This window comes from Bos taurus, chromosome 15, assembly GCF_002263795.3.
Source record: "Bos taurus isolate L1 Dominette 01449 registration number 42190680 breed Hereford chromosome 15, ARS-UCD2.0, whole genome shotgun sequence".
NCBI classification, from domain to species: Eukaryota; Metazoa; Chordata; class Mammalia; order Artiodactyla; family Bovidae; genus Bos; species Bos taurus.
In genome coordinates this window covers 54,129,726-54,151,897 of record NC_037342.1, presented here as the reverse complement: position 1 = coordinate 54,151,897, position 22,172 = coordinate 54,129,726, and the positions used below count along the sequence as shown (strand labels likewise).

At 39.0% G+C, this 22,172-nt stretch overlaps 1 protein-coding gene across 1 annotated transcript in view; it reads right to left on the bottom strand.

Moving 5' to 3' along the window:
- Positions 1-839: 839 nt before the first annotated feature.
- RNF169 (ring finger protein 169) overlaps positions 840-22,172 on the bottom strand; it is an 87,366-nt gene continuing 66,033 nt past the window's right edge. The window contains exons 5-6 of the mRNA NM_001435214.1: positions 5,849-5,948; positions 840-5,396 (exon numbers count right to left, since the gene is read on the bottom strand). Coding sequence (NP_001422143.1) covers positions 4,212-5,396; positions 5,849-5,948 — 1,285 coding nt within the window. The 3' untranslated portion in view covers positions 840-4,211. The remainder of the gene's footprint in view (positions 5,397-5,848; positions 5,949-22,172) is intronic.

The window sequence follows — 22,172 nt, the reverse complement described above, 5'->3', positions numbered from 1 at the left end:
GCTTAGAGGACTTAGAGGACTATTCATTCAGACCCTAGATAACTGTAGTACAAAGTATGACACAGGGCACTGAACCCCAAGTTCCTTGTTTCTTAAAGAGAAGGAGGGCATCAGGTGGGATAGTGTGACTTGGGTAATTCCCATGCCCATTCCAGCTATATAACATTTTGTGATTATGATCCAGCCTTCATTTTTCTTCCCCTCACCACCAGCTGGCCTTCTATCTCAATGGAAAGCTGTGCAAGAAAAAGGCAAAGAATCCCAAGTTGCTGCCAGATTTGGTGAGAGGTCTGGTTCGTGGAGAGGTTGGTAGGTTGCTAAGTTGAGATCTGAACCTCCTCTGGCCATGTCAGTGATCCACAGTCTTCCTCATTTCTCAGGGCTTTATGCTAAAAGCAGCTCCTGGAGAACTATACTTGTCCTATAATCGTGGGAGGAGAAAGATCATTCTCCTCTGGTAAAAGTACTTCAGAAACAGAAAGCAATATTGCAGTCAGGTTCACAGAACTGAGGGGGGTATCTAAAATGTCCAAGGGTGCTAGATGGTACCTTGAATGGGCCACCCAAGATCATCACTATGGCCCTTTACGAAACCATTAACGAACTCTCCAGCCACACATACATTCAAATACATTCCAGGAGACGCTGAGTTCAAGAGCACGGATTGTCCTTTCCTTCTTTATATCCATGACCCAGCACAGGGCTGGCAAAAGTTCGAAACTCAGGAAATATCTGTCAAATGGAACAGAAAGGATGAGCAGCACAGCCTTCGGTCATCAGCATCACCAGTCAAGCCAGTGGCAGCTTTCTTTCCATCTTAGTCAGTTTGTAATCACATAGCAATTAATCAAGCAGCTTTAATCTCTTAAGGGCATTTTTAAGAGAAAATGAACAACAACCAAAAAAACACAGAAGGCATTCATCACTAGTGCTTCCTCCAGGCAAAAATTTAAGGATTCCATTTAAAAAAATAAATGAAGCCATTTACAAAAGGTTTTCCTGGGAAGTTTCAGCCAAAAAGAATCAACCTTCTAAAAAGAGGCAATTATATGAAAGGGGCCAGGGGCTGGATACATAATCCCCAAACTTGACATCAACCCAACAGGCCCAGATAACTTCTTCCAGCAGATACAATCAATGGATCATGAACATGTTCCCAAAGTATCTTTCCCACTTGTTAAAAAAAAGGGCTTTGAGCCCCGTTCTCAGGAACCGTGTTTCTTGGATTTCCCATTAGAATGACCTCCATCCTCCAACTTCTCATAACTTCCCCTTTAATAAGAAAAAACACAATGCATATACACAAGGAACAGAGTAAACAGAACATGGGAAATTTCTATGGTGAAGCAGATTCCAATGATTTGTGAGAAATGTTTGTTTTGGGAGATGGCGTATCTTTCATTCTAGCTCACAAACCCTCCCCACATTCTGTTTTCCTTCCGTGTCTTTTTCTCTAAAGAATTCATGTCAACAACTCCATTTGTGACCAACTTCACAATTAAGCAACAGGGGAGGGGAATTCTTTCAGAAAGAAGTGTTCAGGTTTTAGTAGTTAAGTATGGGAAGCATGTTAAAATAGAGATAATATCTTAGTGGTTTTACCCTCCTCCAAAGCCAGGAAGAGGAAAGATTAAGCCTCCTCCTTCCTTAGCTTACTTTGCCTGTGTTTGAAGGACTGCTGCTCAGCTGGAAGTCTGGAAACAACTGTCAGTACCATTCAAGGCTCCACAGTAGGGGGTCACTAAACTGGATTCAGCTTTTGGAATATTCACGTAACAAATTTTCATTCTGTAACCTGACACTAAAACTTGTTGTCACTACTAAGCAATTTCTTAAAATGAAAGTATTAGTTTGGGGAAATATTTAAAATATATATCTTTTCTATTAAAAATATTCATCTTTTTTTCCAAAAACTAAAATTAGCTCCAACTGAAAAGTTTTTCAAATTATTGGAGATACAGAAAAAGGTGACAAGTGGAAAAATAAGTGTCTTTGCTACTACCAATGAGACTAGCCTTCCAATAACATTTACTAAGATCGAAAAGGAACACCATGAAATGGCAGTAACTGACATCTTCTTTGAGGGCATTTAGTAAGTCACCCTCCCTGCCCTCTACAGACCACTGCCAGCTTTTCTATCCTGGGCACCAATATGCCCTCCAGCGGCTTTTGGAGGGCCTGTGTTGCTGGGAGGACCTAAAACTGAAGTGGTATGAAAATGAAGTAATGAGATGAGTGTATATTTTCTAAACACACATCTGCACGTGTGCACGCACAGACACACAGAACACATACATTCAGGTGAGTGACACTCCCCACCAAAGTAGTCACTGAGGAGGCCCCACATCTCTCAGTGATTACCCAGGTACTTCAGACATCTCTGGAACTCCTCTGGGAATTGTGTATGAGTTGCCCAAGAAAACGGCTCTGACTGCTTTACAGCTGCACCTCGTTTCTGACTCCAACCCTCTTGATAACCTACTTTCTGTTCCAAAGGTTTCCAATAGGTTCTGACTAGTTTCAAATTAAAATTATCTTTCCTATAACCCAAAGATTAAAGAGAAGAAGGGAGGCAAATCTTCTGAGAAGAATCAAAAGTAGGTGATACAGTAAATCCTTTGTGATCTGGATAAGTGAGTCATTGTTCTGGACCTTAGCTTCTGCCTTAGTAAGAAGAAGAAGCTGGAGTAGACAACCATTAACGTCCTTTCCAGTTTGACTATTAGATGTCTAGATGTCTCCAGACTTTGAGGACAGTTCCAGAAATGTTTTCACCAAAGACAACATCATTGGAAAAACTGTGCAGCCTCCAGCTGAGGCCACCTGAGGGGGACAATGTACACTGGGATATGTAAGATCTGAAAGGCTTGTTAAAATGCCAGTCACATGACTTTATAGTAACAGCTCATACATGCACAGGGAATGCCAGTCCACCAGAGATTCCCTAAAATTCTATCCTAATCCCTACTCTCAATGAGCCCAGATGGGCAGAAGCACCAAGCACCACCAGAGATGCAAAAGACACACGGTGTCACCTGCTAAGGAAAATAAACCCCAAAGGTCCATGGGACTGAATTGACCAGCTGCATCCAGCTAGACACCGTGTTTCCACAGTAGGGAGTCTCAGTACTGTTCTTGCCTGACTTCTGGGCAAATTTTTTGGATTTTAGAACAACACTGCAGATAACTCTTGTCCAAAAGGAGAGTAATAATGAGGTCCAATCAGTTTATCTAACAGAGTGGAACCCCAGGAAAACAGAAGGCTGTAAACTGGAGGAATGTGGATAACTGTACAGTATATGTTTGCACTTCCAGTCAATCTCAATTATCTGCATGTGGATTTTGTACAATAATATTCAAAGCCCAGCCAGCTTTCTCTAGGCTCCCCTGGTATGTCCTTGGATCGATGTCCATTATGGCAACCTCTTAAGTGTGGAAAAAATCCATGGGATTTGTTGTTGGGAGACCCAGCAATCAGTCTGGGCTATGTATGCCCTTAGTAGTTGAGAGAACCTGAACATCTGCAATGCAGTTTCATCATCAGAAACTGGGGCTAATACCACTTACATGTGAGGTCTCCTGAAAAGACCAAATTAAACAATGACTATGAATGTGGTCTGCCAACTATATAGTATTAATCAAATGTTATTTTTTTAAACAAGGAATGTAAATTAACTTTTATAGAAGCATAAAAACTGATTTCATTAGGTATATTTACTTGAAGCAAAGGTAAGAAGGGGGAACACAATCTTTTTGGATCTGCCAAAGAACTACACTGTTGCACTTCTTTGGAAAAAACAAAAAAAAAAGATGGAACTAATTTTTATCTGCAAGGCTGATTTAAAACACCACCTGCTGAAAAAAGTCAGGAGGTCTATCAATGTAAGAAGGCATCCCCTTTCTCCTCTACCATCTAACCCTAGCCACTCTGCTCCTGAATCTCATGCCAAGCAGGTGCTGCCAGATTTGGCCTGGATACCCTAAGGGGTGGGCCACCCTAGGGAGTGAGGAGTGCTTCTGGCCTGGGTCACAGGGAGGCAGAGACAGAGTTCCCTTGGATATAGTCTACAAAGGCCTCCAAACCTCTCAGAATCATACTTGACAGTGTTTTGCCATTAAAAGAAACCCAAAGTGAGAACACTCATTTCTTCATGATAAATGATCAAGCTCAAAGACCTCTGAGAAAAACAGGTAACGCTGTTCATCAGGTGCTACTTGGCCCCCGCCATGCTACTGGACCGCAGGAGATACTGATCCACGCTTCCTTTTCGCCGACTCACAGTCCGCCTTTCGTTGTCAAACATGCGCTGCAACTGCAGAGCCAGCTGCCGGTCCTCTTCCTCTTGCTGCAATTTCTGCTCCATCTCTCGCAGCACTGGGTCTGTGGGGGCCAGACCCACCTCACCACTGCTTTGTCGCAGTTTCTTAAGGGAGCCATTTTGTTCCAAGTGCTTGGTCTTACAGCGTCTTTTCCTGCCCCGACGCAAGGAAGGAAGTGGCTCATCACCTAGGTTGTCTGCCAGAACACCATTAGGCAGATCAAAATGATTCACTGTCTTCAGCTGTTTCTTTGTTTTGAGGACCCCACCCAAAACACTGTTTTTAGGTAGCACTGAGTTAACTGCTGAGATTTTCATACTTGCTGTTATACGGGTTTTATCTAACTTGGCATCTGGGGATGACCCTGACCTTTCCGACTGCTCTCTCTCCAAAGAAGTCCCACTGGCCCCCACTGGGAGTTCTGAAGAGCAGCAGGTTTCCAATGGGATCTCAGTGTTCTTTTTACGGTCACTGCCCTGTTCTGCTTTTGTCTGGCTAACAGAGGAAAAATAATCAAGGTCAGGGGCGGTAGGTCCCGTACATTCAGAGAGAACTTGCCCACTGGACAGTCTTGTATTTAAAGCCAGAAGAGGCTTCTCCTTGTTGGACTGCGTAACTTCAGAGACCAGTAAGTCGTCCCCTGTTTCTGGAGCCAGGGAGGTGAGGGTGGCTTTTGAAAGGGTCTTTTTGATCTGCCGCTCCTGAAAGATCTGCTCCCACTTCTTGAGGATCCGTGGACTAGCCTCATAAGAAGTCTGCTTCTGCAGGCTTCTGTTTAGGTTGCGGGGTGTCGATTTGATGATGAGGGGACTCAACACGCGGCCATCAGGGAGCCTCTTAGGCGGAGTACATGGTGAGCAGACAATGGGCTTGAAATGGTTTAGCTCTTCTGAGATGCTGTCGTTACTCTCAGGGCTGATAGAGCGCTCTGGCTTATGTAAGGAAGCCAAGGCTGACAGGGAGCTGAAGGGCAGGCGCTTCTCAACGGTTAGGTCGGGAGCCGAGAGGCAGCGGTGGTTCCGGGTAGACAGCAGGACACCGATGATGGGGTTGGAGGTGGGGGTCATGGCTGTGGCCTGAAAGAGATTAGAAGACTATGTATACATACATATATAACCTTTTTCTTCATCATTCCTTCTTGATGGTAGAGGGGTAGAGGAGAGAAGGGTAAGAAAAAAGATAACGGGTGATACAAGTCTAAGTAATGTAGAAAATCCCTCATTTAGAGTGCACCCACCATTTAGAGAAATTCCTACACATGAAACAAATAATGAGATTGAAACTTTTATGAAAAAAACCTCATCTAGAATTTTTAAGAAGGTTTTTCTAGGAGCCCTCATTCTACTTATCTTCCTACTAATTCAAACTCTCTTCCCTTCACATCTGTTTTGTAAAATTCTCCAACATAATGAGTTTGCCTAGGATCCATTGTGCCTCTTCTCATCTGAAATGGTTCTTTTGTGGCCGTGTGCAGGAGGTTATGGGACGGGACGAGAGAGCCCAAGAAGAAGCTGTGTCTGAGGTCTACCTTGGCTTTGCTGGTTGGGGCTGCTCTGAGTCTGCTCTTCGCTCTGTCCTGACCAGTGTCACTGCAGCTCTGACTCCTTTCCATCTTGGAATTTAGGTTCCTAAAAGAGAATAAAGACAAACTGTCAACCGTAGCCTATGATTGCTAAGGGAAAAAAGATGACAATCTCGTCTGTGCTTTCAAAGCTATGCAGCTATAACAGAAAATGTATTAATTAACAAAATAATTTTAAGAACAAATCCTGTCCAAAGAGAGTTCTCCAGAGAGGACATTTGGTTTAAGTCTTTGTTTCCAAACTTAGATCCTGCCTAAATAACACAAGACCAATGGCTATTTCACTCATGCTTAGAGAAATATAGGGACACCTCACCTTCCTTAATAGAATGGATACAGGGACTTCCCTGGTGGTCCAGTAGACAAGAATCTGCCTTCCAATGCAGGGGATGCAGGTTTGATCCCCCTTCAGGGAACTAAGATCTCACATGCCTCAGGGCAACTAAGCATGTACTGCAGCAAGGAGTCCATGCCCCACAAGAGAAGCCCCTGCGTGCCGCAACTAGACAAAGACCACGCACTGCAGGAAGAGCCAGTGCAGCCAAAAAGTAACTTTTAAAATAATAATTTTAAAAATAGGATAGATACAATATCAAATCAACTTTAGAAACTTTTTTTTTCCTTTGCTTAGGCCCAGACCTCTTCTCAAGCAATCTAAATCATCCATGAAACAAATATTTAAGTACTTATAAAACACCTAGCAAATCGCTAGATTCCCATGTAGGTAGTAAAAATTAAATACACTCTCTCCCTTAATCTACTACATTTAAGCTTCCAAAGGCCTACATCCTGGTGATTAAGAGATTTCAAGATCAGAAGATTTGTCTTGTGCATTATATTATGATTTTACAATGCAAACCAAAAACCAAAGTAGCTGTATTATAACACTGATCTTACTGGATAACAGCTCTACTCAACAAGCATTTAACATACAGTTACTATATGCCAGTCACCTATGAGCATTATCTGGGCACTGGAAATACAGAAAAGAATGAGGTACAGTCTAGGTCTTCAAGGAATCAGAGTCCAGTGGAGCAGACAAATAATTCAATATAACACAGTTAAATGGTACAATGAAAACTTATGCCTAATAATTTTGCCTAATAATGGCATAAGAGAGTTATTAATTAATTACCTGGGACGGAGTGAGAACAGGGTTGGAAAAGCCTTCAGTGGCATATGTATTTTGAAGGATAAATAAGAATTTACCAGAAGACAAGGTGGACACCTAGCTATGCAGATGATCCCAAAGAGAAATTATTTCCTTGAGTGATTTTACTTAACTCTGGAATGGAATAGTCATATCTACTCTTTTGAGCAAAAGATTTAAAATTTTATGATAGTAGATTAGTTAAGAGAAAACTTATAAAGGAGGTAATGAGGTACATGTCCTCTCCCAATTTGGGACCAGTCTGTTCCATGTTTAGTTCTAATGGTTGCTTCTTAGCTGCATACAGATTTCTCAGGAGGCAGGTCAGGTGGTCTGATTCCATGTCTTGAAGAATTTTCCACGGTTTGTTATGATCCACACAGTCAAAGGCTTTGGCATAGTCAATAAAGCAGAAGTAGATGTTTTTCTGGAACTCTCTTGCTTTTTCGATGATCCAATGGATGTTAGCAATTTGATCTCTGATTCCTCTGCCTTTTCTAAATCCAGCTTGAACATCCGAGGTTCTTGGTTCATGTACTGTTAAAGCCTGGCTTGGAGAATTTTGAACATTCCTTTACTAGCGTGTGAGATGAGTGCAATTGTGCGGTAGTTTGAGCATTCTTTGGCATTGCCTTTCTTTGGGATTGGAATGAAAACTGACCTTTTCCAGTCCTGTGGCCACTGCAGAGTTTTCCAAATTTTCTGGTGTATTGAATGCAGCACTTTCACAGCATCATCTTTCAGGATTTGAAATAGCTCAACTGGAATTCCATCACCTCCACTAGCTTTGTTCGTAGTGATGCTTCCTAAGGCCCACTTGACTTTGCATTCCAGAATGTCTGGCTCTAGGTGGGTGATCACACCATCGAGGCTGTCTGGGTCATGATCTTTTTTGTATAGTTCTTCTCTGTATTTTTGCCACCTCTTCTTAATATCTTCTGCTTCTGTAAGGACCATACCATTTCTGTCCTTTATCATGCCCATCTTTGCATGAAATGTTCCCTTGGTAGCTCTAATTTTCTTGAAGAGATCTCTAGTCTTTCCCATTCTATTGTTTTCCTCTATTTCTTTGCATTGATCACTTAGGAAGCCTTTCTTATCTCTCCTTACTATTCTTTGGAACTCTGCATTCAGAGGTATGTATCTTTCCTTTTCTCCTTTGACTTTTGCTTCTTTTCTCAGCTATTTGCAAGGCCTCCTCAGACAACCATTTTGCCTTTTTGCATTTCTTTTTCTTGGGGATGGTCTTGATCACTGCCTCCTGTACAATGTCACAAACCTCTGTCCATAGTTCTTCAGGCACTCTGTCTATCAGATCTAATTCCTTGAATCTATTTGTCACTCCCACTTTATAACTGTAAGGGATTTGATTTAGGTTATACCTGAATGGTCTAGTAGTTTTCCCTACTTTTTTCAATTTAAGCCTGAATTTTGCAATAAGGAGTTCATGATCTGAGCCACAGTCAGCTCCCAGGCTTGTTTTTGCTGATTGTATAGAGCTTCTCCATCTTCGGCTGCAAAGAATAGAATCAATCTGATTTCGGTATTGATCATCTGGTGATGTCCATGTGTAGAGTCTTCTCTTGTGTTGTTGGAAGAGGGTGTTTGCTATGACCAGTGCGTTCTCTTTGCAAAACTCTGTTAAGCCTTTGCCCTGCTTCATTTTGTACTCCAAGGCCAAACTTGCCTATTACTCCAGGTATCTCTTGACTTCCTACTTTTGCATTCCAGTCCCCTATGATGAAAAGGACATCTTCAGGGAGGCCTGGCGTGCTGCAGTCCATGGGGTTGCAAAGAGTCGAACATGACTGAGCAATTGAACTGAACTGAACTAGAAGGTCTTGTAGGTCTTCATAGAACCGTTCAACTTCAGCTTCTTTGGCATTAGTGGTGGGGGCATAGACTTGGATTACTTTGATATTGAAGGGTTTGCCTTGGAAATAAAGAGAGATCATTCTGTCATTTTTGAGACTGCACCCAAGTACTGCATTTCAGACTCTTCTGTTGACTATGAGGACTACTCCATTTCTTCTAAGGGATTCTTGCCCACAGTAGTAGATATAATGGTTACCTGAATTAAATTCACCCATTCTGGTCCATTTAGCGCACTGATTCCTAAAATGCCAATGTTCACTCTTGCCATCTCCTGTTTGACCACTTCCAATTTACCTTGTTTCATGGACCTAACATTTTGGGTTCCTATCCAATATTGTTCTTTACAGCATTGGACTTTACTTCCATCACCAGTCACATCCACAGTTGGCTGTTGTTTTTGCTTTGGCTCAGCATCTTCATTCTTTCTGGAGCTATTTATTGGGCACCTACTGACCTGTGGAGTTCATCTTTCAGTGTCATATCTTTTTGCCTTTTCATACTGGGGTTCTCAAGGCAAGAATACTGAGGTGGTTTGCCATTCCCTTCTCCTGGTTAAATTTACTCATAACTATTCTGGGTTTTTCTGTGTGTGTGTGTGTGTGCTACTGCAAATACAATTGCTCTCCTAATTATATTTTCACAGTGTTCACTGCTAATATAAAAAATGCAACTGATTTTTGTGTGGTGATCTTGCATCCTGAAACTTTCCTAAATTTGTTTATTAGCTCTAATAGTTTTTTCATGAATTCCTTAGGATTTTTTATGAATAATACCATATCATCTGTGAACAAAAATGTGAAAGGAAGAATACTTGCTCCTTTGCAATCAGGATGCTTTTCTTTTCTTTCACAGTTTTACTGAGCTATGTTTGACATATATTGTATAAGTTTAAGGTGTACAAAGTGTTGGCATTTGATACACATGTATTGTGAAAGGATTCCATGGCGAGGTTAGTTAACACCTCCATCACCTTACATAATTACCATTTATTTTGAGGGGTGAAGAACATTTAAGACCCGCTCCCTTAGCAGCTTTCAAACACATAAATACGGTATTGTTAAGTATAATCACCATGCTGTACATTAGATGCCTAGGACCTATTCACCGTAGAATTGGAAATTTATACCCTGTGACCAACATTTCCCCATTTCCTCCGCCTTCTGCCAACCACCATTATACTCTGTTTTTATGAGTTTGGCTTTTAAAGATTCCATATGTAACTGACATACAAAATTGTCTTTCTCTCTGACTTAACTTTGCTTAGTGCAATGCCCTCAAGGTCCATCCACACTGTTGAAAATGGCAGAATTTTCTTATTTCTCATGTCTGAGTAATATTATATATACATATATGTATCTCACATTTTCTTTATCCATTCATCCATGGACAGACACTTAAAGATTGTTTCCATGTCTTGGCTATTAAGAATAATGATACAATGAATGCGGGAGTGCAGATAGCTCTTGGAGATTCTGATTTCATTTCTTTGTGTATATACCCAGAAGTGGAATTGCTGGATCATATGGTAGTTGCAATGTTTGCTTTTGAATTATATACGTACCTTAGATATTTTGGATATTAATCCCTTATCAAATATATGATTTGCAAATACTTTCTCCCATTCTGTAGATCGCCTTTTCATTTTGTTGACTGTTTCTTTTGCTGTGCAGAAGCTTTTTAGTTTGATGCAGTCCCACTGACATCTGCTTTTGTTGCTTAGTGTCATCTCCAAAAAATGATAGCCAGACAATGTCAAGGAGCTTTCTATGCTTTCTTTTAGGAGTTTTACACATTCAGGTCTTATTGGTTAAAGTTAATTTTTATGAATGATATAAAATAGGGGCCCAATTTCATTTTTTTGCCTGCAATTTTCCAGTTTTCCCCAGCACCATTTATTGAAGAGACCATCCTTTCTCCACTGAGTTTTTTTAGGCTCTCTTGTCTCATATTAGTTGACTGTATTTGCATGGGCTTATTACTGAACTCATTGGTTAGCTCTAATAAGTTTTTTGGTGGAATCTTTAGGATTTTCTTTTCTTTAGGATGATATAAGATGATATCATCATAAACAAGAACAATTTTACTTCTTCCTTTCCAATTTGGATGCCTTTTATTTGTTTTTCTTCCTTGACTGCTACAGTTGGGACTATACTGAATAGGAGTGGTGAGAGTGGGCACCCTTGTTTTGCTCCTGATCATAGAGGAAAATCTTTCAACCTTTCATTCATGAGTATGTTAGCTGTGGGCTTGTCATATACGGCCTGTATTAGTATGTTCCTTCTATATCCAATTTGTTGAGAGTTTTTATCATGAAAGGATTTTGTATTTTGTTGAACACTTTTTCTACATTAAGATTTACAATTTTCATCTTTCATTCTATCAGTGTGGCATATCACATTCATTGATTTACCTGTGTTGAACTACCCTTGTGACCCAAGGGTAAAACCAGTTGATCATGGTGTGTGATTCTTCCAAGGTGTTGCTGACTTCAGTTTGCTAATAGTGTGTTTGGAATATTTAATCAGGGATATTGACCTCTAGTTTTCTTTTCTTATAGTATCTTTATTTGGCTTTGGTATCAGGGTAATACTGGGTTCATAAAATGAGTTAGGGAGTGTTCCCTCCCCTACGGTTTTTTGGAAAAGTTAGAGAGGGGTCAGCATATTAATTCTTCTTTAAATGTTTGGTAGAACTCACCAGGGAAACCATCTGGTCCTGAGTTTTTCTTTGTTGGGAGGTATTTCACTACTGATTCAATTTCATTACTCATTATTTGTGTATTCAGATTTTCGATTTCTTCATAATTCAATCTTGGTAGGTTGCATGTTTTTAAGAATTCATCCATTTCTTCTAGGTAATCTAATTTGTTGGCATATAATTGTTCACAGTAGTTTTTTGGGATCCTTTGTACTTCTATGGTATCGAGTGTGATGTCTCCTCTCACATTTCTGATTTTTTTTTTTTTTAGTCTTTTTTCCCTTACTTAGCCTGACTAAAAGTTTAGTAATTTTTTTCTCTTCAAAATATCAGCTCTCAGTTTCACTGGTCTTTTCCATTGTTTTCCTGGTCTCCATTTATTTCTGCTCTGGTCTTTGTTATTTCCTTCCTTCTGCAATCTTAGGCTTAATTTGCTCTTCTTTTTCTAGTTCCTAGAGGTATCAAGTTAGATTGTTTATTTGAGCTCTTTCTTTTTCTTAATAGGTCTTCCCTGGTGACTCCATTGGTAAAGAGTCAGCCTGCAAGGTGGGAGACTGGGGTTTAGTGTCTGGTTTGGGAAGATCCCCTAGAGAAGGAAATGGCAGTCCACCCCAGTATTCTTGCCTGGAGAATTCCATGGACAGAAGAGCCTGGTGGGTTCCAGTCCACGGACTCACAAAGAGTTGGACACAACTGAGTGACTAATGCTTTCAATTTCACTTTTTTCTTAATATACGTGTTTATCACTATATACTTCCCTCTTAGAACTGCTTTTGGTGCATCCCATGCATTTTGATATGCTGTGTTTCCACTTTTGCTTCTTTCAAGGTATTGTTTATTTCTCTTTTAGTTTCTTCTTTGGCTAACAGGTTTTTCAGGAGCATGAAGTTTATTTCCCTTTATTTGTGAATTTTCCAGTTTTCCTCCTCTTATTCATTTTGAGTTTCATACCATTCTGGTCAGAAAAGATACTACGTATGATTTCAACCATCTTAAATTTGCTGACCTGCTTTGTGACTTGTATGATCTATCCTACACAATGTTCCATATGCAGTTGAGAAGAATGTGTATTCTATTGTTGGGTGGAATGTTCTATATATGTCTGTTTGGCTCATTTGGTCTAAAATATAGTTCAGTTCCAACATTTCCTTATTGATTTTCTGTCTGGGTGATCTATCCATTGTTGAAAGTAGAGTGCTGGAGTCCTCTACTAATATTGGTATTGTTGTCTATTTCTCCCTTTGGATCTGTTAGTATTTGCTTAAAATATTTAGGTGCTCCAATTGTGGGTGCATATATTATATATTTATGATTATTTTATCTTCTTGATGAATTGACCCCTTTTTCATTATGTAATGCCTTTTTGTCTGCTGTTACCATTTTGGGCTTAAAGTCCATTCTCTTTTCCCACTTCGGTTTTCATTGGTATAGAGTATCTTTTCCCATCCTTTTCGCTTACAGCCTACCTGTATCAGCAGAGCTGAAATAAACCTCTTGTAGGCAGTATATAGTTGAGTCTTGTTTCTTTATTCAATTTGCCACTATATGTCTTGTGATTGGAGAATATAATTCATTTACAGTTAGAGTAATTATTGAAAGGTAAAGATTTACTAATGCCATCTTAGTCAGTTCCTAGTAGTTCTGTACATCTCTTTTTCCTTTAGCCTTCTTTTGTGGCCTGCCTTTGTGAACTGATAATTTTCTATAAAAGTATGCTTTGACGTATTTGTATTTTTTGTGAATTTACTGTAGGTTTTTGCTTTGTGGTTATCATGAGGCCTACATAAAACATAGATATGAGAGTCTATTTTATGCTTGATAACAACTTATCTTCAATGACATACAAAACTTTATGCTTTTACTCTCTTCCACTTTATTTCTGATGTCACAACACACTTCATGTCTTTTTATATTGTGTATTCATCAACAAATTAGTTTAGCCATAGTTATTTTTCAACACTCTTGTCCTTTTAACATTTATACCAGAGTTAAATGGTTAACTGAGAACTTCCCAGGTGGCTCAGTGGTAAGTGATTAATGAGGACAGCCTGCCTGCCAACACAGGAGATGCAGGTTTGATCCCTGGGTCAGGAAGATCCCCTGGAGAAGGAGATGACAACCCACTCCAGTATTCTTGCCTGGAGAATCCCATGGACAGAGGAGCCTGGCGAGCTCAGTCCACGGGGTCTCAAAGAGTCAGACACAACTAATGACTAAATAATAACAATAAGTGTTAACACATCACCATGCTACCTTATTATTCTTAACCCTAACGCCTCCCAGCTAGTGACTGTTCTAGTGTGTAGATCAGAACATCTCTACAGTGATAGTTTTATCAAAGGGGCAGTGAGGGGTGTTTCCTTGGTAACTAATGAGCCAACCTGATATCAGTTTTCTTTATAATTAGTAACCTCCCTCTCTCTCTGGTTGTGAAGATCACTGCCGTGTCCTGCCCGCTGTCTGCTGCACACAGTGTGATGTCACTCAAGTACCTTGCTTCAGACATGGAAGATCCCTCGTTAATCCTACTAAACTACTGATGTCTATGTTGCTGCCTCTGGGCTCTTTCTTTAGTCTTGAGGTAGGGCAAATACAGGCTTGCAGACCTACCGGGTACAGCTCAACAGACACTGGGAGCATGCACAGGGAGCTGGCCACAGGGTGAGAGCATTTGTGAATGAGGCATGTGGAACGATGGGAATGCCCATTGGCCAAAGGGGAGGATGCACAGGAGAGGTATCCCAGTGGCTTGGGGGTGATGTCTGTAATGTAATTAGTAAGAGCTTCATCTCTTTGAACCCTCTGGAGTCCTATCTACTGCTTTCCTAACCTCTTCCTTCTGCTCAGTCATAGAGCTCATGATTCAGTACCCGGGTTGAGGCAGGAGAGAAATAGGCTTCATCTACAGTTGGAGCCTTTTAATAAGAGAGTTTATTTACATTTAATGTAATTACCAGTAAGGAAGGACTTCTGCCACTTTTCTATTTGTTTTCTACATGTCTTACACCATTTTTACTCCATAATGCCTCCAATAATGCCTTCTTTTGTGTTAGATATCTCCTACTATAACCATTTTGATTTTCTTATTTCTTTAACCATATCTGTTATTTTCTTAGTGGTTGCCCCAGGGATTACAATTAACATCCTATTTGAAAACAATATTTCAAATTAATGCCAACTCAATTTCAGTAGTATATATAAGCTTTTTTCCTATATAACTCTACTCCCCCAATGTTGTTATTATCACATGAAGGTCACAAAAATCATGAGTGTGAAAATATTGTGGAAACTATCAACATAATATATAGATATTATTATTGCAGTATTTGGTCAGGTTAAGGGGCTTCAATGCTGGCTGAGAACAGTCAGCAATAAACTTGATAATGTTCCTGAGATTTAAGAGCTCAAACAATACCTTTGCTAAAAAAACAGGAGAAGTAATTACACCTCCCACCTTTCCCACATCCATTTCTATATTCCCAAGCCCTAACAAGTACCTGAAACACAGTGGATATATTTAATAAATTTCTTATAAGTGAATAAAAATATGTACAGAAATACCTATGACCTGCTTAAGAAAGGAGAGAAAACCTCAATATTTATTAGGAATCTATTACCTCTCAGGTATTGTGTGTTTTAAATATATTATATCTCATTTAAACCATACAGAAACCCTGTAAATCAGCATCCCCAAATTTATAGACAAGGAACTGAAGGAAGTGATTTTTTTTCCAGGTCGCACACGAATCTCCAAAATTCTAAGGCATGTGCTCCTTCTCCCTCAGCACACTGATCTTACAGCCTGCTCTATTCCGCCACAGAACAGACCCAGCACACCTAGGGAAGTTCTCTTTTCCAAACACATAGTGAAGTCATAAACAAGAGAAAGCGGCATTGTCTGAAAGGTTACTAGCTTAAAATTTCCACTGCCAAGGGACCAGATGGTTTCTGGGATGTCTCGTTAAGCTAAAAATACCCACAACCACAATGAGTCTGACTTACAAACAAAGAAAAGGAGGAGCAGCCAGTGTCAACATGCAGCTGGAAAGCTAGAAGATTTAATGCTTAGGAAACACTGCTTAAAGGGCTTTCAAATGGTAATACACGGTATAAAACATGAGATAGCTCATGTTATTAATTGCTTATTCATCACTCTCTCTCACATACCCATACCACATTAGTGTCTTTTTCCCCCCCACATTATTTTCTTAATCAAAACTCTCAGGCCTGGCAGAGTCCCACCAAGAAGCTGAAGGCAAGAGAGGATCCTCCTCCCAGCCCCTAACTTGGATATGTGAGGCCCCTCACCCCAACACATACATACTTGAGTAAAGCAGAAGCAGCTTCCTAGGGCCCAACTGTAGCTGCCATGAACCCAGAAATGGGTAAGATTTTGTTACAAGCCTTCCCTTGAATATTTATTATTGGGTTATCTGCCTTGTGTACACTAGCATTCTTTTTTTTAAAGTGTACAATTTAATGGTTTAAGTGTATTCACAGAGTTATTTAACTATTACCACAATTTTAGAACATTTCCATCACCTCATAAAGAAACCTCATACCCTTTAGCTACCACTCCTAAACCCCCGTTTCTCCTCCGCACTAAGCAACCACTGATCCACTTTCTGTCTATATGTATTTGCCTACTAGGGACATGGACTAGTATTTTTTTGCTGATGGATGGAACCATTGTTTCCACAGCTATATTTCAAAAGTCATGCAAAAGGCTTTGAATTCCCTCAAACAACAGGATAACTGGGCAGCTTCTTACCCAGCTCTATACAACTTTGTGGTTTTTTAGAACAAGACAACGTATAAATTATTTAAACAAACAGAAAGAAGGAAGCTCTCTGTTACAAAGGTAGATCATTTCCAGACAAAGATCTAAGTGCAGAGTCTTTTGTCATAGGATTCTGACAGTGGTTTGCTAGAAAGAGCACAGGTTTGTGGAGTCAAGAGAGACCTGAGTTCCAATTTCATCTCTGTCACTTTATTGAGGTGAGAAGTTCTAGGGTGAACTGCTTAATCTCTTTGAACTGCATTTACCTTAGCTGAAAAATAAGAATGTTAGAAATCTTACAGGATTAATGTAGAAGCTTAAGGAAATGAGGTATGTAAAGTACTAAATACAGTAGGAAGACCTGGGAGAAAGCTAGTTCCCTGATGCTACTTGTCACCATCCTGCCATATCCCTCTGAAAACCACCAGTATATTCCTATTGTAGTATGACAGAGAGATTCAGTTCAGTTCAGTTCAGTCTTTGCTACCCCTTGAACTGCAGCACGCCAGGCTTCCCTGTCCATCACCAACTCCTGGTGCTTACTCAAACTCATGTCTATTGAGCTGGTGATGCCATCCAACCATCTCATCTTCTGTTTTCCCCTTCTCCCACCTTCAATCTTTCCCACCATCAGGGTCTTTTCAAATGAGTCAGTTCTTTGCATCAGGTGGCCAAAGTATTGGAGTTTCAGCTTCAGCATCAGTCCTTCCAATGAATATTCAGGACTGATTTCCTTTAGGATGGACTGGTTGGATCTCCTTGAAGTCCAAGGGACTCTCAAGAGTCTTCTCCAAAACCATAGTTCAAAAGCATCAATTCTTCGGCATTCAATTTTCTTTATAGTCCAATTCTTACATCCATATATGACTACTGGAAAAATGATAGCTTTGACTAGATGGACCTTTGTTGGCAAAGTAATGTCTCTGCTTTTTAATATGCTGTCTAGGTTGATCATAACTCTTCTTCTAAGGAGTGTCTTTTATTCATGGCTGCAGTCACCATCTGCAGTGATTTTGAAGCCCCCCAAAATGAAGTCTGTCACTATTTCCACCGTTTCCCCATCTATTTGCCGTGAAGTGATGGAACTGGATGCCATGATCTTAGTTTTCTGAATGTTGAGCTTTAAGCCAACTTTTTCCACTCTCCTCTTTCACTTTCATCAAGAGGCTCTTTCATTCTTCTTTGCTTTCTGCCATAAGTGTGGTATCATCTGCATATCTGAGGTTCATATTTCTTCTGGACAGAGAGATGACTGACATCTCTAAAAGCTACTACTTAAGTTCCACATCACTTCTCCTTAGGCTATCTTTCTTTTCCAACTGTAGCTGCCATGCCTATATGAAATTCATACTTTTAGCAAGATTTGTCCTCTTAACTAGTTCATCTACTGGATTTCTGTTCTTTTATCCCTCTCCCACACACACACACACACACACACACACACACACACACAGGATCTGCCCTAGACCATCATTAAGCCTTGTGGTTTCTTTTAAATCACTACCTCAGTTTTCTCTCATAGTCTCCTTTCCCTGACAGTTATTGTTTGGACTATTCCCCACATATAACTTGCTAAATCCTATCCTGAGATTTTTTACAGAACCCACCAACTGCCCTTACCCCTTCCATTTCATGCCCTGGCCACATTTCTTCCACCCTTTAAAACCCTACTTTAAGCCACTTCTAGATACTCCAATCTTAGAGGTGACAAGAATCTTAAATCATTCAGTGAAATCCCCTGCCCAGCAAGCAAAAAGTAGGGCATAACAACCTGTATTTTACATAAATTAAATAGAATGAGGTCAACTGATTTTACTCAAGCTCACACTACTGTTTCCCTAAAACCTCCCAAGACTGGCTTCTCCATCCTCACACCTCTCTGGCTTGTCTCTTTTCATCAGTTCTAAAGTTAGTCCTCCAGTATCACAGCATTTATGTGTCTGGTATCTGTCAGCTGAAAGAGTTCATATTTTCATGTGTTTGTTTTAAAAATGAGGAACAAGTCAGGACAGTTTAATTCATCCCAACACTAGCTGGGCATGCAGTTATTATGACTGAGTCAGGAGTCAGTCTCTGTCTCTCTCTCTTCATACACACACACCTTACAGGAAGCACAGACACTACAAGGCTCTTTTGCTGAGCCCCACTCTGAACCACAATCTCAGGCTTAAAGTATCGGAACATTAGCAAACAAAATAATGTAGTTAATTTCTACTTAATTAAGGTTTAATTATGACTTGGTGCAATACAGACTTTTCTCTTACAGAATCTATAAAAGGATCCCCTTTTATAGATCCCCCATAATCTACTGTTAATGCATTAAAGGGAGAAGCTAACTTTATAGTATAAAAGCTTTATCAGTGTGGTCACTAGATCCCCCCCCACCCAAATCCCATATTAATCTTATAGAATCTACTCTAAACAACAGCCACTAGCCATTCTGTTTCCTCTACAACTCCCAGAGTCCTCTTTCCTAGAGACCCTGCAAGTTTGACAATTCTGACAAAAAGCCTCCTTTAACCTACCCACGGGCACAAAGACCTATATCATTAAACATTTCACAAGTATTTACTGAGCCTCTCCTGTGTGCCAGGTACTGTACTAAGTATTTTGAATATAATGGCAAACAAGATTTTTGTCACTGCTTGCAAAGGATTTAAAGTCTAGTGGGAAAGTGACTTTTAGAAGGGATTTTATAAAAATCAGGATCTATAAGAAGGTGATGGGGGGACAAAAGAATACAGTGGAAAGAGCCAAGAAATCTAAGTTCTAACTCATCGTCCTTCTAGTCCAGCAGTCTAAGATTTGACAAGCCATGTTTTCTTGCTGGCCTTTAGGCTTTTCACTCTGAAACAAAGGAATTAGATAAGACAATATTTATGATCTGCTTCAGCTCTGGGTTCTAAAATAAAAAACAAAATAGTGGCCGCAATACTCACTGAAGACTTAACATATGCCAGAAATCTCACTAGGCACCGTTTGCTTAACCTACAGTTTTGTACAGCAGTACTGGCAATACTGCCTCACTTTCCTTTTTTCATTTTTTAAACTGGAAGGAGGATAGATGGTTTGACTATATTTTTTTAATGGTTATACCCTATTTCCCAAGTAGGAGTTTAAGTGATTTACAGTAAAAATACGAAAAATTGAGCCTTAATAAAGACCACATTAAGTAATAGATATGAGAAGAGTATACCAAATGTTATTTTTAAAAATTATATGCCATGTTGTTGATTACAGTAAAAATATGTAAAAAATGAGCCTTAATAAAGACCACATTAAGTAATAAATATGAGAAGAGTATACCAAATGTTAGTTTTAAAAATTATATGCCATGTTGTTGATTACAGTAAAAATACGTAAAAAATGAGCCTTAATAAAGACCACATTAAGTAATAAATATGAGAAGAGTATACCAAATGTTAGTTTTAAAAATTATATGCCATGTTGTAAGGCCATGATGACCAAACTAAAAACTCTGCCATAATCCTAAACTTCTTAACAGCCAAAGCCCAGAGGAAAATGGAACTGGACATGTAGCTCTTACAAAAGACACTGGCTGAACAGAGAAAGTTTTTCCAGATTGAACTTTTAGGTAAAGAGGGTATGAGGAATGAAGGGAAATAAATTTAAATGAACAACAAACCAGTTTTTCAGATATCTAAAATAAGACCTTAACTTTATAATTTATATCTTATGGTTGAAGTTATTAAATCTTTTCAATTCACATATATTTGATGATTAACTTAGAGATGACCTTGAGTTAACTATTACTCTATCTGACTATTTGAAAGAAGCTTCATTTTCAAAGAGCTTTAACTATTACTCTATCTGACTATTTGAAAGAAGCTTCATTTTCAAAGAGCTATAGGACTTTATTAATAGCGTAGCAAAACATTCTTTGTTTTGAACGTTTCAAATGCAAATAGTCTGAGCTGCTCTCACAAGATTCAGCCAGAATCTACTGATGGACTTCTTCCAAAATAACCATCCTACCAGGCCTACTTGCTCTTACCTCCGTGCTTCTGGGCTTAAGAAAGAAAAGTTTATAGAGTAGGTAAGTAAAATAAATGCAGATTAATTTGATTTAAATACAGATGTTTAAAAAAACTTTAAAAACTTTTACAAATGAATTCTCGTTAGGAAACAAACTTGCAGAGAAAACCTATTCTTTAACTGTGGCTTACCAGATAGAAAAAAATGTATTTGAAATATTCCCAAACTATTACCAATGCTAATTCCTTTTTACTTGTGCCAAAACATATAACATAAAAGTTACCACTGTATCCATTTTAAGTTCAGCGGCACACTGTGATGCAACCGTCACCATGCTAATTCTCTTTTAATATATCCATAAACCTCATCTCAGTGTCAGCACTAACAATGCCACACTATTTTCCTAAATATCATTTAAAATTGAAACAATATTTTCTTAACTAAGAAATAAAAAATGTTGACTAAATAAGAGATGCAGTTCACTGTATTACCATAATAGATTTTCCAACCTAAAGTTTCTATGACATCAACAAATTATTTCCTAAAAAGATAACTGTACCAACCCAAATCCAATTAATTTTCTTTTCAATTGTCCTAGTAATTGAACTCAGCCCACAACCTTGTATATTTGGAGGAAAATGCTGAAATTCATAAATGTATAATATGACTGTAAACATCTCATAACAATAAAATGTTAAGTGAATATTTTCCTATAAATTAAGCCCATTGTGACTCAGTGTTACAAACTATGAGAAAAGATGAGCCAAGGAGCAGGAAAAGAAGATGTAGTACAGATATTCCAGAGCCACACATAATCAGAAGCACTCCCCTTGGTATATAGACTAGATTTTGCCCTTCAGAGAAGAATTTTCAAAGTTCCTTGCTAGGCATTTCTAAGTAACAACATATTAACCTTCTAACCACTTTAAAAGAATGAATTACATGGGCAGAGATCAGAATTGGTAATAAGTAGTTCACCTATACAATGTCTACTCCAATTAATTGGGGCAATTTGACCTTGACATCGTATTTGGGTTTTAATAGAATTTCCTTTTTTTCCAAGTAATTTCAAATGAAGAGACATTAATTGACTAATTGCAGACTGCCAAGAGCAACATTATTTTGTTTCAGGGGATATTTATTGTAACTTGATCGGAATTAATGCTATGATCTTTTTTTTTCTCTTTTTCAGTAGATCCCTCTAAAAATCATTAAGATATATCTGCTATAAATGGGGAAAAGTTCTATATATACATTCTGCAGATGACAATTCTTAGTCAAGCAATCTTGAATTTTTTAACTTTACAGAGCATTTATATTTCAAGCACATATGCACAAAGCAAGAGTATCATCATCACCATAAATGGTTAAGTACACTGGCTTACACATTATATACTGGGTCCTTATTACATCAGTCAAACTTCAGTGGCAGTAATACAGTGGCCGTTCAACAAATTTCAAATGAATGAATAAATAGTTTAGCAAACAGCCTTCCTGGAAGGAGTTACCATCACCCAGAGAAAGGAAGGCATTTAAGGGAAGGACAAGTTTAGTGAATTTTACTCACAGAAATATTCAACATTCTATAATAATCTATATGGGAAAAGAATCTGAAAAAGAATGAATATATGTATAACTGAATCACTTTGCTATATACTTGAAATGAACACAACATTAAGTCAACTATACTCCAATAAAATTTTTTAAAAAAGAACAGGAAAATCAGAACACATACAAAAAGGATTCAGATATAAAAACATCAGGGATCACAA